Raw genomic sequence first — 16,567 nt, 5'->3', positions numbered from 1 at the left:
ATTGTCCTACTTCTTCTATTAATTAAATAAATCTTTATTTATTTAATTAATTCATTATCTTTTTCTACACATGACACATGTCATTCATCTCTTAATTCATACTCTGTGATAATGAATTTATGTCCATTGGAAGAAGGAGGGTGAATCTTGCCTATGAGATCGAGTCCTACTTCTTCTATTAATTAATAGAAGAAGTAGGCATTTGAGAAGTCTTCATCCTCCAGGTATTGTAGACACCTAAAATTGTCATGTCTAATTAAATAAATATTTTATTTATTTAATTATCTAAGCTTAATTCTTCTATTAATTAAATAAATCTTTATTTATTTAATTAATTCATTTATCCTCTTCTAGCCTTATTTCTCATTTAAATAAATACATTTATTTATTTAAATTATCCCTTTCCTAAATTAAATAAATACTTTTATTTATTTAATTGTCCTACTTCTTCTATTAATTAAATAAATCTTTATTTATTTAATTAATTCATTATCTTTTTCTACACATGACACATGTCATTCATCTCTTAATTCATACACTACCTACCTCTTTCATTATTTTGGTATTTCTTATACCTACCCTCTAATCCTAGCCGACCTCTCTTTTTACACCTCTCAATCTTTTCCCTCCATTTCATATTGTGTCTTCTATTTAAGAAGATGCTTTCTTCATTGTCAAACCCTAATGACATATGCTAATGACTGATTTTGGAGTACTTGGCTACACTACGATCCTACTTGCAACCACATTCCGTTCTTTGTTGAGCTCTTGTGCATATTAAAATTTGAGAGCAAATATATCAAGCAAGATCAATGAAGATAGGAAGAATGGAGATCAAAACCCTATTGGACATGTGATGGTATAATCTTTGTGATTTTGAGTTATTTTGCATTGTCTTAGGTTATCTTCATATGTTATGGTGGATCTTTGTTCATTGTTAGGCTAGGGTTTAGTGGTTGGATTCATTTTAGCCTTTCAATATTGTTATTATTGTTATCCATTTTCACCATAAACAGGTATAAGTCTCTAAAATTGTCAACACCTATGCTCCTCAATTGGATTTTTTGGATTGTCAAAAGTCTCCTACTTAATGCATTAGCTACCCAGTTTAACTGCCCTTTCTTGTGCTTAACGGTGAATGTGTAGGCTTTCATGTACTCCACCCATTTCATGTGTTTATGACTAAGTTTGTCTTGTGAGTTTAGAAAGCTCAATGCTTGGTTGTCCGTATAGACTTCAGATTCCTTAGGAAGGAGATAGTGTCTCCACTTCCTCAAAGCCTGCACTAAATAATATAACTCAAGATCATAAGAGAAGTATTTCCTCTTTGCATCACTTATCTTCTCACTATAGAAAGCTACTGGTCTTTCTTCTTGTCTTAGGATAGCACCTACTGCAACATTTCTTGCATCACATTCCACTATGAAAAGTTTCTCAAAATTAGGCAACACTAGCACCAGTTGAGTAGCTATCTTCTCCTTCAAGGTTTCAAAACCTTTGTTTGCTTGTTCACCCCACTAAAACTTTGCCTTTTTTCCACCTCTAATGGTGTCTAACATTGGTGCACATATTTCATTGAATTTCCTAATGAACTTCTTGTAGTATTGAGCTAGTCCATAGAAGCTTCTCACCTCTGTTGCTAACTCAGGAGTAGGCCAATTTACTATGGCTTCAACCTTGTTGGGATCCATCTTGAGGTTTCCTTGAGACAACACAAACCCAAGGTAAACCAACTCCTTCTTAACAAATTCACACTTATCCAAGTTCATGGTTAGCTTTTCATCATACAATATTTGTAATGCATTTTGCAAATGATTAATATGATATGCCCTATCCTTACTGAAAAATGAGAATATCATCTAGGTATACCACCACAAATTTACCTATGAATTCCTTCATCACCTCATTCATGAATCTCATGAATCTTCTTGGAGGATTAGATAAGCCAAATGGCATTACAAGCCACTCATAAAGACCCTCTGTAGTCTTAAATGCAATTTTCCATTCATCACCTTCCTTAATCCTAATTTGGTGATATCCACTTTTAAGGTCAATCTTGGTAAAGTACTTGGCTTCCCCTAAACAATCCATTAGGTCTTCTATTCTAGGAATTGGGAACCTATATCTAATGGTGATCCTATTTATGGCTCTAGAATCAGTACACAATCTCCAAGTACCACCTTTCTTTGGGGCTAACACAGTAGGGACAGCACAAGGGCTAATGTTTTTCCTAATTAGGCCTTGGTCTAAGAGCTCTTGGATTTTCTTGGCAATCTCAACATTTTGTTGGGGAGTCATCTTATAAGCTACCTTGTTAGGTAAGGATGCTTCGGGAATGAAGTCTATTTTATGGCTTATGGTTCTTTTAGGAGGTAAGGTGGCTGGTTGTCCATCACTCACTATGCCTTTGAATTTCTTCAACAAATCTTGAACCTCTATTGGCAAATCTGGCTACTCTTTCTTTTCTTCCTCTTTAGGCTTCATTACTAGTGGAAACCCTATTCCTTCACCTTCCTCAAGTGTCTTCAACAACTATTTCTCACTCACCAAAAGAACATTAGGACCTGTTGCCCCTCTTTTCACCTTCCTCAAGGATAGACTGAATCTTGAATGTGACTCCATCTTTCTTGAATGAGTATGCATTCTTGGCTCCATCATGAATAGCTTGTCTATCAAATTGCCATGGTTTTCCTAATAGAATATGGCATGCATCCATGGGTAGGACATCACATAACACCTTGTCCTTATACCTCCCAATGATAAAATCCACCCATGCTTGCTCATTAACTAGGACATGTTGGCCTTTGTTCAACCAAGTGACTCTATAAGGGTTGTTGTGAGGTATCCTTTACAATTTGAGCTTACTCACTGCCTCTTCTGACACAATGTTGTCTGTAGACCCTGAATCAATTATCACTTTGCAAACTTTATCCATTATCTTGCATTTGATCCTAAATAAGGACCTTCTTTGGCTTGGCTCTTCTCTGACCGGTTCTTTGATCAAATTTATCCTTATCATCAAGTTGTCACCTACTTCTGATTCTAAGGCAACCTCTAAAGTCTTGTTGCTTGAAGGCTCTTCTTGAAGATAGTTCACTCTCCTTTCACCACCTTGTGATGATGACCCCTTCTCTGGACACCTATATGCTGGATGACCAAGTTGGTTGCAATTGTAACACTTCATTGTTACAAAATATGAGGAACCTCTACTTTGTCCACTAGATCTTCCTCTAAATCCATTGTTTGATCCCCTTCCTTTATTGAATCCTCCTTTACTAGTGCCACTCTCTTGTTTCTCAGTGAGTTTAGACTCTCCTTATGTTCTTTGTTCAGAACTTCTTCCTCCAAAGCCTCCCCTATGGCCTCTATTATCTTTTCCTCTACCCCTGCCCCTATTGCTACTTGAGTCATGTCTTCTTTTTAGTTTTTCCTCCACTTTAAGGGCAAGTTGATAGGTTTGATGGACTATTTTTGGGCTCATTAAACTGATTTCTTCTTGGATGTTCCACCGTAGACCATTTAGGTACCTAGCAACCTTGAGACTCTCTTCTTCGATTGCATGAGATCTAAGGCTAAGTTTGTGAAACTCCTCTATATAGCTACTGACATTAGGGTCTTTTTGTCTTAAGTTTTGCCTCTTCCTATGAATTTTCACTTCATAGTCATCAGGGAGATAGACTTCTTTGATTTTGACTAACATCCCTTTCTAAGAAGAGATGGGTGCTTTGCCTATTTTCTTCCTTTCATCTTGCACAAATTTCCACCATGTAAGAGCAGATCCTCTCATCCCTAACTTGGTTGCTTTGACTCTTTGGGCTTCAGTTATGCCTTCACATTCAAAATTATTCTCCATGCCTTCACATTCTAACATTCAAAATTATTATCCATGCCTTCTATCCATTCTAGGACCACTTCTACCTCCATCTTACTAGTGAATAATGGCAATCCTTCTACTGATTTACCACTTAAGACCTTCAATGCCTTTAGAAAAGGTTCTTTCTCTAGGACAGGATCACATTCAGGCACTTTGTTTATCTCTGACACTTCTTTACCCTTCTCTTTTGCTCATTCAACCTTTACCAACACTTCATCTACCTTGGTTTCAACCTCACAAAGCTTACTCTCCAATTCTAGCAGCTTCTCCTTCAGGAGTCTATTCTCTTCCTTCTGATCATCCACTTTCTTTGCCAACTCTGCATTGGTCACCATGTTGTTATCTCTTATAGATTCCACTGAGGACATCTACTCACCTATCCCAAATCTTATAGGCTCTGATACCAATTTGATGGGGCTTACCTAGTTTGCTAACACTTCACCTAGTTGGTGTTGCTAAATTCCACCAAATCGCCAGGCCTAGTTGCACTCTATACCTCCAAGTCCTTCTCAGTCTATTCTAGGGCTTGCTTCTTAACCATTCCAAGGTTTTTTTCTTCAAGTGTTTTCGCTAGGGACCCTACCAATTCACAATTCTTCCCATGTGCTCATTATGGTTGTCTTGGCTTCAATTTGTCAAATTGGCCTCCTACTATTGTGAGTTGATGCAGAGGTGTGGATGTGGATACTAACATTTTTTTAATTCATTTAGGGTCCATTTGAGTTTTTCAATCTTTTCCCTCTCTATTGATTTCACCATTTTGCCTAGGAAAGGCCTACAAGGAATTAGCCCTATTAGGCCTCCAAAATCCGATTTTCTAGGGCTTGAGAGAAAACGGTCCAAAAGACCCCCTAGAAAGTTTGGATTTTCTTCAATTATTCATCTAACCTCAAGTGATTTTTGTGGTTTTGGCTCTTTACTCCACCGTACAATGCCCTAACCCAAAAATGAGGGTTTTCAAGGGTTTTAAGGCCTTCTAACCGGCAGTGACTGGTCAAGTTGGTGTTTGGGCAACAAATGACTTTGTCAAGGATTCCCCTTGCATTGGTAACTTTTTACCAACTTCATGGACCCCTCCAAAATCTTAGATGGTGGTTTGGCATTCACCCCTGCACTTGGCACATCAATTTCACCTTGTCTCCTCTAGTCGAGTTGCTCCTAAACTTGCCTAGAACAAGGTGACAGTCATATTGAAAATCATCTCTGGCACTTCTCTTTGCATATGTACACTGTAAAAGTGGTTTCTCTTCATGTCCCAATAGGTTGTGATGGTAGCATGTTTGGAATTCATGGGACAACCATTTTACATAAAACTACTATATACAAGCCAAAACTGGTTGTTTGCAAACTAAAACAAGAAATCACTAATACAAACTATCTAAAAATCTTGAAATGGAACTAACTCTGTAACACACCAAAGAAACTCAATCCATTTCTGGATCAATGGATTCAATCCATTTGCATTTACAAAAATGAACAAAACAAGCCAAAATACTGCCAACTAGTCTGAAAATGAGTAAGTTTAGATTGTTGAACTTACAAAATGAAGTCTCCAACCTAGTGTTGGCATTTCAAAAAGTCTATTGGTATGAGGATATTGAGAAGGTTGTTGGAGATTGTTGATATAATTGATAAAGGATGATTACTGTCTTAATAATATTATTTTCTCATTGATGTCAAGCAATTGTTTTTCTGATTCAGTATGATGTTGTCATATCTTAAAGAGTATGTTTTGATGAGTATAAAGATGTCAGTAAGTGACACAGAAAGAATGTGAAAATGAAGGGGAGTAATAAGATATTCAATGGGCAACTATTACCGAGTTAGACATTGATGAGATTATGTTATTTTGATTGTTTTGATATCCTATATATGTGTATTTGAAGACTGAATATGAAGGAGAAAAGATTTCATGCATCAGAATGAGTAAAGGTTTGATATTGTTCTATTTTACCGAGTAAGGAGCTAGTCGGTAAACACCAAGGTTATCGATATCGGTTAAAGTAGAAAGAATGTCTACTGAGTAAAGTTCAGTATTTACTGAGTATTAACCGAGCAGTATCAGAATGCATTGGATGAATAAATACATTATTAAATGAAGGATGCCAATGAGCTGGAGATTTATAGATGATTGGTATGTCGTGCAAGAAGTTTATTGAGGATCTATGACAATGAAAATATAAGAGTTAGATCTACGGCGTAGATTGAACGGTCATATCTAAGCACAAGTACCAAGGAAGGAATACAAGTTTCAAGGCGAGATAAAATGTTTTCCAGATCGAAAGATTTAATGAACCTAGTCAGGTTGATGATCTGATGGCTAAGATTAATCATGGGAAACGTGATTAAGGAGATTAAGTAGTTAGGAATTATTTATAAATAAGGAAAAAATGATGAACAAAGCATGTAGGCAAATAGAAGAGCAGTGATACTACAGAGGTGATTACCGAGTATAGAAGATTGGAGATCTGATTGAAAAACAGATTGAGAAGCCCAGCAAGGATGAAGATAAGTCTTATGACAAGATTATTTTGAGCACATAGAGTCTACTTTAACATTTTAGATGTGAAGTTGCAGATATATTTTATAAATATTATTTATTACTGTTATGAAACCTACACCTATTGTCCTTCAGTTAGCTGACAACTCTATTTTCAAACCAAATGGCATTATGGAAGATATTGTTGTTACTTTGGAATCTTAGGAGTACCCTGCTAGCTTCATGATTTTACTCTAGGTGGATACCCCATAATTTTAGGAAGGCCATGGTTAGCCACAACTAATGTGTATATGAGTTCCAAGTCTGGAGATATGACTATTTCCAATGAGGATAGTACTAAGAAACTCATTTTATATACTTCATCTTAACCACATGAGGAAACATATAATCTTGTTTGGCCAGACTTAGGTGAAAATCAGGAAGGTACATCATCACAAGTACAAGTACAAAATTCACCACCTACACCGCATGTTGAAGATGGCAGTGAACCTGATATCTCAGATCAGGCTGATCTTCAGGAAGATTATCTGGTAGATACCCAAGTTAGCCGGAATGATATAATCAACTTGGGTGATAATGCCATTGACGATAATGCAGGGAAGGGTAAAAGAAAAGCCATATCAAAAAAGGGTGAACCACAATCAAAAAAGGATCGGGAGTGGGATATGTCAGTGAGGAATTTTCAAATTAATTGGGCATCAAATTATCCATTCATTGAACTAGTGGAGAATCCAATTGAAGGTGAGCCTCCAATAGAATGCAGGTGTAAGATTTGCACTTGGAAACATAACAAGGAAATTAGGTTGCAGCTAAAATTTGATACCATAGAAAAGCATATGGGTAAAGTTTATGAAAAACAAATGATAGACGGGGTTGAAAAATCAGTGATAAGATGGAGAACAAAGGAGGAATGTAAGCATGTGAGGAATGCCGAAGAGTATTATTTTCATGAGAAAATACAGACGAATCCTACTGAAGTTAAAGGTTCTATTGAAGCTGTTTTTGGAAAAGCAATGCAAATAGAACAACTAGGAAAAGTTGTTCAGTTAAGCGTTGTTTTTTATATTTTGATTAGAGGGTGTGCTATGATAGATTTCCCATCAATTAGTGGTTTATTACACTTTTTGAAACTTCCTAACTATCCTAATAGACATTGGTCAGTAAATAGTGGATGGGAATGGGCAAGTTGTCTTGCTAAGGTTGAAAAAGAAGATGTAAAGGAAAAAATAAGAGAGTCAAACTTTATTGCATTTTCTTTAGATGAAGTTATGGCAGTAGACAATACTTCATGGGTATGCATGCATGTTTATACTATAGAGAATCATGCCAGCCAACCTCATCTACTATCTGTTGCTAAATTGATGGAGAGTGTGACAGCAGAAAATTTATTTCAACTAGTAAAGAGAAGTTTAATTGAATATGGAGGTATGGATGACATGAAGGTATCCAAAAATTGGTTTGTGTTGGAGCAGATGGAGCTTTAGTAATGCAAGGTCATAGGAACGGTCTTTGTACAAAGATTGAAACTTCATTTGCACTGTACATTACTGCAATTCACTGCATGGCTCATAGAATGAATCTAGCTTTTGGAATTGTGAGCACATTTGCTTCGGTTAAAAAAATTGAAATTTTAATCAGAGAGCTCTACTCACATTTTTGTCGAAGTCCCAAGCGATTTATGGAATTTCAACACTTTGCTGATGGAATTACTGATGGGAACAAGCTTCTCAAGGATAATGATACCTGATGGATCTCTTTGGATGGTCTAGCACATCGAGTGTTTTCAGAATATCCATCCTTGATTGGACTATATCACACAACAAGTGACGAATCAGATCAACCAAAATTTCCTGAACTTCTTCGTAGGTTAAGTAATTTAGAGACACTCTTAACTTTAGCAACTCTTCTACCCATGTTAGAGGAAATGAGCTTTGTATATTGCAGAATATGCTTCATTGCGTAAGATGACATGCATGACCCTTGACAATCTCTATCCAAATCAACCAACACTATCTAATGAAAAAATTGTTAAGTGGCGAACACTCACAGATTTGAACAATCCTGATAACATTTTACAAATCAGTGTAGATGGGGAGGTATGTGCCAATGTACAGGGAGTTGAGATATCAATGCACTTCTATGCCACGGTCGACCCCGAGGAACAAAGAAAGTGCCTCAAGAAGCAACTAGCAAGAGTTACAAGGGAAGATTTCGACACGATTGTTGAAATTGTAACTAATTCTGTGAAGAAAATTGCATATGATCTTTCCTCACAAATTAGAAGTAGATTCCCTCCTGACAACTTTCTCTAAGCCATGTCTATCGTGTTTCCTCATTATTGGAGCCTCAACAGTGCAGCCGATTTTCAAAGTAAGCTACTGACTTTGATAAAACATTTTTGCATATCCAGAGAATTGAATGGAGTAACTATAAATGAAATATTAGACGAAACTCATCTTCAAGAGAAAACATCTCCTTTTGCATACACTATGAGAGAACAATATGCCAAAATGGAGAACCTCCACAAAGAGGGATCAATAGCAAGGCTTTGGAAAAGTATAGCTGAGAACAAAATGTTGCGTGATTCAATACTAGAATATGTGAAGCTTGTTGATTTATGTCTTACCATGATATTGGGTTCGGTGGAAAATGAGAGAGTTTTCAGTGCTTTGGGGTTCCTAAAATCAAAGCTAAGAAACAAACTAGACAAAAATTTGGAAAATTCCTTGAGGCTCTATACATCTAGGTATGATGTCCACACTTTTCCTTATGATAGGGCACTGCAAATCTGGAGGTCTAAATGTGAAAGAAGAGGTTTGGGAAACACTTCAAACCAAAGTGCCAGTGGGACTATTGCCCCATGTACTAGACCTACTAGTAGCATTGAGATGCAGTTCGGCGAAGGTATGCAGACTCAGAGTGAAGAAACTCAAACCATAGACAAGAATCAAGAAAGCTCTGAATTTGATGAGGATGAATGGCAACTATAAGAGATTGGTATTTATTAATCTTATTACTATATCTCATCATTCATATTAAAAAAGGATATTACTTTTTGCAATTAGAATTTAATATTGATTTGTAATTGTATTTTTCAACTTTCTATTTCCAGACTTAAAATAGCATAACAAAAAAAAAACCATAATGTGTTGATTGTTACAAAGATGTTTATTTTTTATTTATACATGTTTGAGTCTCAAAACTATGTGATACATTCTAGAACCATATGATACAATTCATCCAATAGTAATACACATGTCGAGAACTTAGATTTTCATTAATTCTTTCAAAATATAGCCATATGATACAATTCATTCAATAGTAATACACCAATCTGTGTGATTCTCCATGCAAATTGCAAAAGTGAATACAAAGTTTCAAAACCCTTTGCAAATGACCCTGAATTTCCTTTTATAGAAACAAGAGAGCAACAACAGCTCTTGTGTGATTCTCCAATGTCTATGCAAAAGTGAATACAAAGTTTCAGAACCCTTTGCAAATGACCCTGAATTCCCTTTTATAAAAACAAGGGAGCAACAACAGCTTCAGGTCAAATTGCAAGTTCGCAACATGTGAAGACTGAACATCAAAATCACAAACTCAGCACAAATTTATATTGCTATCATAGGCCATATTAGTAATTTAACATCTACTACATATTTGATGTCTCTTGTTCAAAAAAAAGAGCTCAAAACTAAATATTAATTCACACCATGACAAATTAAACATAGATAATAGCAATGCCTAAAACCTACTAATAAGAAATAGAGAAATGCATAAATGTTAAAGCAAGGGAGAATTTGAGAATACAAATTTACTGGCTAAAGTTTTGCACTGTGCATCATACTTCATAGATTCATAGGCTGGATTAGCAAAATAGCAATAGCGAATGCTGGTTTTTTCCTATTCATAAAATAGATTCATAGGCTGGATTAGCAAAATAGCAATAGCGAGTGCATCATAGATTCATAGGCTGGATTAGCAAAATAGAAAATAGAAAAAACATAAAACCTTGAAATTAAGAGTAAAAGAAGAAAATTGTGCAATACATACTATGATTCTTAAGATGTTTGTGCCAGTTTTTGTAGGGTGCTCCACTCTTCGTCTGATGGAAGGTCAATATTCTATAAAATATGGAAAGTCAACTCCAACTTTGTCAATATTCCATATTTAGAAGATTTACTTGACATCACTGTTTCATCCAATATCGACTTTAGATTTGTAAATGGTTGGATGAATTCCAGAAAGCTTTGGGGAGTTGTGTCCTTTGGAAGCAAGTCTAAATCAGACTTCATTTTTATCTCCATTCTTTTTTTGTAAGCTTCTTCTCCAATGAATTTATTTGATGGGTCAATGGTCCTAGACAACCCAAGTTTAATCAAATTATTTTTCTTTTCTTGCAGCTTGAAGATCTTTTTTCCACAATTTTCCATAACTTCTGATGTTTCCCTTAGCTTTTGGCATTTTTGAATGATAGATGATGTCTTAACTGTGGCATCAATGCGGCTCTTAATTCCCTTGGATGCCAAGTAGCTGTCACTGGAACTATAGACTACTTTCAGAATCTTTTTTTGCCATATCCTCTTTTTAATAAACATGTGTGCTCTTCTCATAGTGCACTTTGATTTTCAAAAAAATTAGTCTCAGACTTTCAGTCAATTGAAACCATTCACACAACTTGTCACTCCTCTGTATTATTTGTTGCCAAATGTTTTCTTGTATATACTTTGTTTTATTTTTCATATTATCTTTCAATCTATCCTCCAAATTTTTTATTTTATCATTTGCATTGTGTAGGTCTTCTTTCATTTGTGCATATTTTTTTCTCTCTTCCTCTACTTCCTCTTGCAAATGTTTTTCTTTTTTCTTCCCATGATCCAATAGGTCCTGTAATTTTCTCATTTCGGAAGCAGCAGACTCATAACTTTTGTATAATTTTTGAAAACTGGCTCTTTCCTCATTATATTTTTAAATGCTTTTAGCTAGCTTTTCTATCAAGTCCTTCAATTCTGCATCCATCTTCTCCTACTCTACAATTTCTACTACAGAGCCCAAATTTTTAATCCTCTTCTGTAAATCATTGCACTTGTTATCTGCTGCTTTCCTCCTTTATTTTTTTGTTTTGCAAGTCTACCTGTAACTTTTCTATTTGTTTCTCGAATTTATTTTTTTCTCTCCACCTTTAGCAATGAAGTGTAGACCACTTCGTTAGTCCTTTTTGACACACTAATTTTGTCCACATTATGTACTTTGGAAAAATCCATTTGGAGGGTGCTAACTTGAAATTCAAAGGGATCTATCTAACTGTGTGGTGTATTTTATCTTTAGTTGGGGCCAGGGGCATAACAACCATGAACTCCATCATATCTATTTGTGGGTCATATGTTGTAAATACCCTATTCCTTGTAGGTTGTTCGTTTATAACTTCAGTCACGGAAACCCTATGAAATGCTTTCTTTTTTTCTTTATTTGCTTTTGTTGTGTGTTCATATTTTTCATAGTAATCACGAAACTAATAATCTGGGCTTGTTGAAGCAATTGAATGTTTCAAAGGTGACATAGGAATACCATAGGCTCCAGTTCCACTTATTCCTGTGGTTTTAACTAATGCTTGACTAGGATTACCAACAACAGTTCCTAATCCTGTCCCACTCCCATTGACACTTTCATGTGTAGTTTTCATATTCTTTTGAGGTGTGTGATCTGAAGCTGCAAATGATTGATTTGTAGTGTCAGTGGCACTTGATATAGGATTCTCAATAGTATCAGATTGAGTATCTACCACTAGTGGCCTCTTGCAAGAGATATTTTGTTGTTGCCCTTGTCCAACACCAAGACAACTAGTATCAATAGTAGTACCCATGCCAACCCCACCAATCATAGTGACACTTGACTAAACAATAATAGGAATACTATACCCATATTCCCAACCAGTGTCAGTGGCACTTGATTCACCACCAATGGGAATACCATGACGTGGTGGTGGTTGTGGATTTGAACCTGAAACAAATGTAGGTGGATTATGAGGGTAATGAGTAGTACCTATCAGTGATGAATCTAAAGAATCAAGTCCAATGACTGGTTTATAAGGGCCTTTTGATTTTGACCCTGATGGAATTTGTACCTGAAGTGGATACCAAATGCCCTCTCCTCTGGGACCTAGACCACCACCTTCAAATCCCATTTTTTCCACAATACTTGCCCCTTTGCTATATTTGTCTTTCATTGCCTCATGGACTGCACCTAATATTTTAGGGACTGTAGTAGTTGTTTGAGTGGGCTCAACCTCAGGCTCATATTGATCAACATCTTCACTCCTATCATGTGATGTTGTGGGATGCTCCATATTCCACAATTTGCTAAACTCTGCATCCTCATCGATGCTCTCAAATTCTGCGCTTGTCTTTGGTTCACCGAGATTCCTCCTCATAGTCCAAAAATCATTTATTTTGGTTTGAGTCCAATAATTCTCTTTGCATTCATGCAGAATTGATTTGGGAATAGTTTTCTTAGATGGATTAGTAGATTTTAGGTAGAAATTGTAGGACCTCCTATTTTGGATGCCCTGGCCCTCCTCTATTGTCCTCTATGTGTGCAATGCCATAATTTGTGATGAAATTTCTTCTGTTGAAATGTTATTGTTAGGTACAATTTTCTCCATCTCTTTTTTAACTTCATCCTAGGAGTCCAAGTTTTTAAGCTTTTCTAGCAATGGTTTACTTTCATGTTGACATAATGCTGAAGAGTTCCCATTTTTCTTAAGCCTTGCTTGAACTACACCAATTAGATCATATTGCCAAAGACCCTTATCACCAAAGTTAAAAACTGTCAAAAAATCATGTACCACATTGAATGCTTTTCTCTCAAATGTGAACCCTCAACATGACAAAGTCAAGGAAGGAAATATGCTCTTCTTTTGCTGACCATGGAAGTGCCTATCTGTTCTCTCCAATTGTTGTACATACTCTAATGCAAATACCCTCTCTGTCACATGTATTGGAAGTCTGTATGGTTTTACTACCGATCTGTAAAACCTTAACACAGTGAATTCTTCCATGAAGAACCAGTCAGCCAATTCTATTTGACTTCCGAGTTGAATGCAATCTCTACAAGACACAGGCAACCTAGGCATTGGAGTTCTTGTAATTTTATTATACATTGGTGCCAAAAAGAAGTCTACAAAATGGTTGTAGTCCTTTCTGTTATCATGCATCCTTATCTTTGGTGTCCAATCATATATTGGACACTATGTTCTCTTCCCAGTCTTCTCATCAATCTTATAGCTCACAATTTGAAGCTTGTTGGTCTCGAATATTGCACGATACTTGGATAGAAGGAGATAGCACAAGTAGGATGAGAACCTAAATGTCTTACAAGAACCTTTTTTGATCATTAGTAATTGTTTTTTCATGGATTTTACAATGTGCTCAATAAAATTATATCTTACTGGCTGACCAGCACAATGGATATTATAAATCATTTCAAGAAGGCTTGCACCCACTTCCCTATCATTTCCCAATCCTAGGCAAAATGACAGCAAGGAAATAGTATCCCCAACCCATTGAACAAAAATGTTAGAATCATAAGGAGGCTTATGGTTTTGATCCAACACAATACCAGTACCACTCTTTATTAGAGCTTTGATAAATGAATCTCTATGACTTGGATCGAGACTCTTATAATTCCTTGCCAGCTTTTCAAGGTCAATTTGGACGTTTGAGTTTTGGGATTCAAATCCTAGGTTCAACAAACGAGAAAATTCTCCCTCGTTTATGGATAGAATTTCCTCTTTTGTATTTTTATTGACAATTGCTTTTTTATCTTCATCATAATTTTTGGCGCAGACCATGACAAAATCAGGGCAAGGAAATACTTCAGGTAACACCATGCTTCCCAATCCAACATCCCACAATGTGATTTTTATTTGTTTTTTGTTTTAACAATTGGTTGAAAATAGTAAATTTTGCCCCGGATGCATCTGCCGCCTTACTAGACAATGTATATCTAATATCTATGATACGCTTTTCACCATGGATAGCAGGGTCATAAATACCATGGTATTCATCAGTGAAACCTAGTATTTTGACTAGTTCGATTAGGTACATTTTGTTTTTCACTTGGCTTCTTGTTGAACTACTGCTTCCCATTTTCCCCATCACTAGTATTGTTAATAATTCAAAATAATGCTAGATAAAAACCTGAAAATGCTAACCCTCAAATTGGACCATGAGATTACCTAAAGCAAAAAAGGCAGGATGTAGGTGTTCTAGATTTTACCCAGAAATTGGAATTTCTATTTCACTAGATTAGAGCAGACAATCTCTGTTGCAACTTGCATTCCTCAATCTAGTAGTTGTTTTTGAATCTCCCTCAATTTACAATTTTTGCCATGAAATGAAAGACGATTGTGATTTACGAGTCTCTTATTTTGAAAACTCTGAAAAGTAGAAAAGTAAAACCTAAAGGGCAAAATATCTAAATTCATGTTGTAATTTTATTAATTACTATTAATATAAATTCAGTATAAATTCCAAGGACATTAAGAATCATGTTGTAATTTTATTAATTATTATTAATAACTATTCGATGCCGAATTACAAAACATTCACTACTTTAGTATAAATTTTGAGGACATTAAATATAATACATTCAATTCCGAGCGAAGTTCTCCCAAATTTGTTCACTTCCCACATTCGGGCCGAAATCCACCCTAAGTTGTTGATCTTTGCTCATCCAATAGATGAGGGACCAAGGTACCTATTGTGACTTTACAGGTCTATTTTTTAAGTCAGTTTAATAATTTTAAACTTCCGCCCAAAAAAGTTCTTTATAGACTTAATTATATTTAATTAAATTTAAAACATTTCAATTCTGGGTGAAGTTATCCCAAATGTGTTCACTTCCCACATTCGGGCTGAAATCCACCCTACGTCGTTGATCTTTGCTCATCCAATGGACAATGGTACCTGTTGTCAATTGTCATGGGTCCCATGACTTCTGCCAGTTTTTGGGCATGTCACCATACTCGTGTCACTTTTCTGAGAAAAGTTCTCAGAAAGCTGTTCACTTACCACATTCGCCCTGAAATCTGCCCTAAGTTGTTGATCTTTGTTCATCCAATGGTCGATGGTACTTATTTTCAGATGTAGTGGGTCCCACAACTTCTGCCATTTTTTAGCACGTCACCATACTCGTGTCACTTTCTGGGTTTAATTTTTAAGTCAATTTAATAATTTTAAACTTCCGCTTGAAAAAAAGATTTATAGACTTAATTATATTTAATTAAATTTAAAATATCCAATTCTGGGCAAAGTTTTCAGAAAGGTGTTCACTTCCCACATTTGGGCTGAAATCCACCCCAAGCCATTAATCTTTGTTCATCCAATGGTCGATGGTACCTATTTTCAGATGAAGTTGGTCCCACAACTTCTATCATTTTTCTGGCACATCACCATACTCATGTCACTAAATAAAAATATAAATTATGATATACAATTTGAAAGGTAAAAGTTTAATATAAAAAGAAAACATTCAATATTAAATCTAAAATATTAATTTAAAGTTTAACAAAATTCTTTGAAAATATGTTTACGATATATAATTTTAAAAAATAGTTTTAAAATATATATAAAAGTTCGACATAAATTTAGTGTATTAATTTAAAAAAATGTCTAATCCTCAACCTATTAAGGCAAGCAAATTTGGAAAGTACAAATGCCAAGGTGGCAATTAATTGTTGCAGAAGGAGTTGTCTGTGGCATGTCACATGAACGGAGGAAGGGGAGGATGGCAGGAAATATTTTTCTTGATCTCATGGCATTAATACCTTATCGTGCACATTCATTACCCAACCTATGAGATGGAGGCAGAATTTATTACCTTTTAATCTATGTACCAGTTTTTGCTTTGAAGCAGAACAAATCTATAGTTCGTAGAATCGTAGCTTCTGTAAGACATTTTTTGCAGGAAGTGTTTTTGAAATTGCAGGCAACCATGGAGGCCAATTTTACACTTCAAATAGACAAGAATTTGGTGCCCTTTTTGGGAAAAGTATCTCATAAATGAATGCAAGGACTATTCAGGTTTAAGGAGGAGAAGTTGTGGGCGACAGCTCAACTGATGCTTGCGGAGGAGGTGGCACATATCAGTCACTGGTATCAAACTAACATGGAGGTTTACTCTCTGATTCTGGC

At 35.7% G+C, this 16,567-nt stretch overlaps 1 protein-coding gene across 1 annotated transcript in view; it reads right to left on the bottom strand.

The window, feature by feature from the left end:
* Positions 1–15,490, bottom strand: part of LOC131047304 (protein neprosin) — a 34,929-nt gene extending 19,439 nt beyond the window's left edge. Inside the window, exon 1 of the mRNA XM_059208612.1 lies at positions 15,400–15,490. Coding sequence (XP_059064595.1) covers positions 15,400–15,490 — 91 coding nt within the window. The remainder of the gene's footprint in view (positions 1–15,399) is intronic.
* Between the last annotated feature and the right edge of the window lie 1,077 nt (positions 15,491–16,567).

Source organism: Cryptomeria japonica, chromosome 7 (genome assembly GCF_030272615.1).
Source record: "Cryptomeria japonica chromosome 7, Sugi_1.0, whole genome shotgun sequence".
Classification (NCBI taxonomy): domain Eukaryota; kingdom Viridiplantae; phylum Streptophyta; class Pinopsida; order Cupressales; family Cupressaceae; genus Cryptomeria; species Cryptomeria japonica.
The sequence above is the reverse complement of the archived record's forward strand: the minus strand, read 5'-3'. Positions and strand labels throughout refer to the sequence as shown.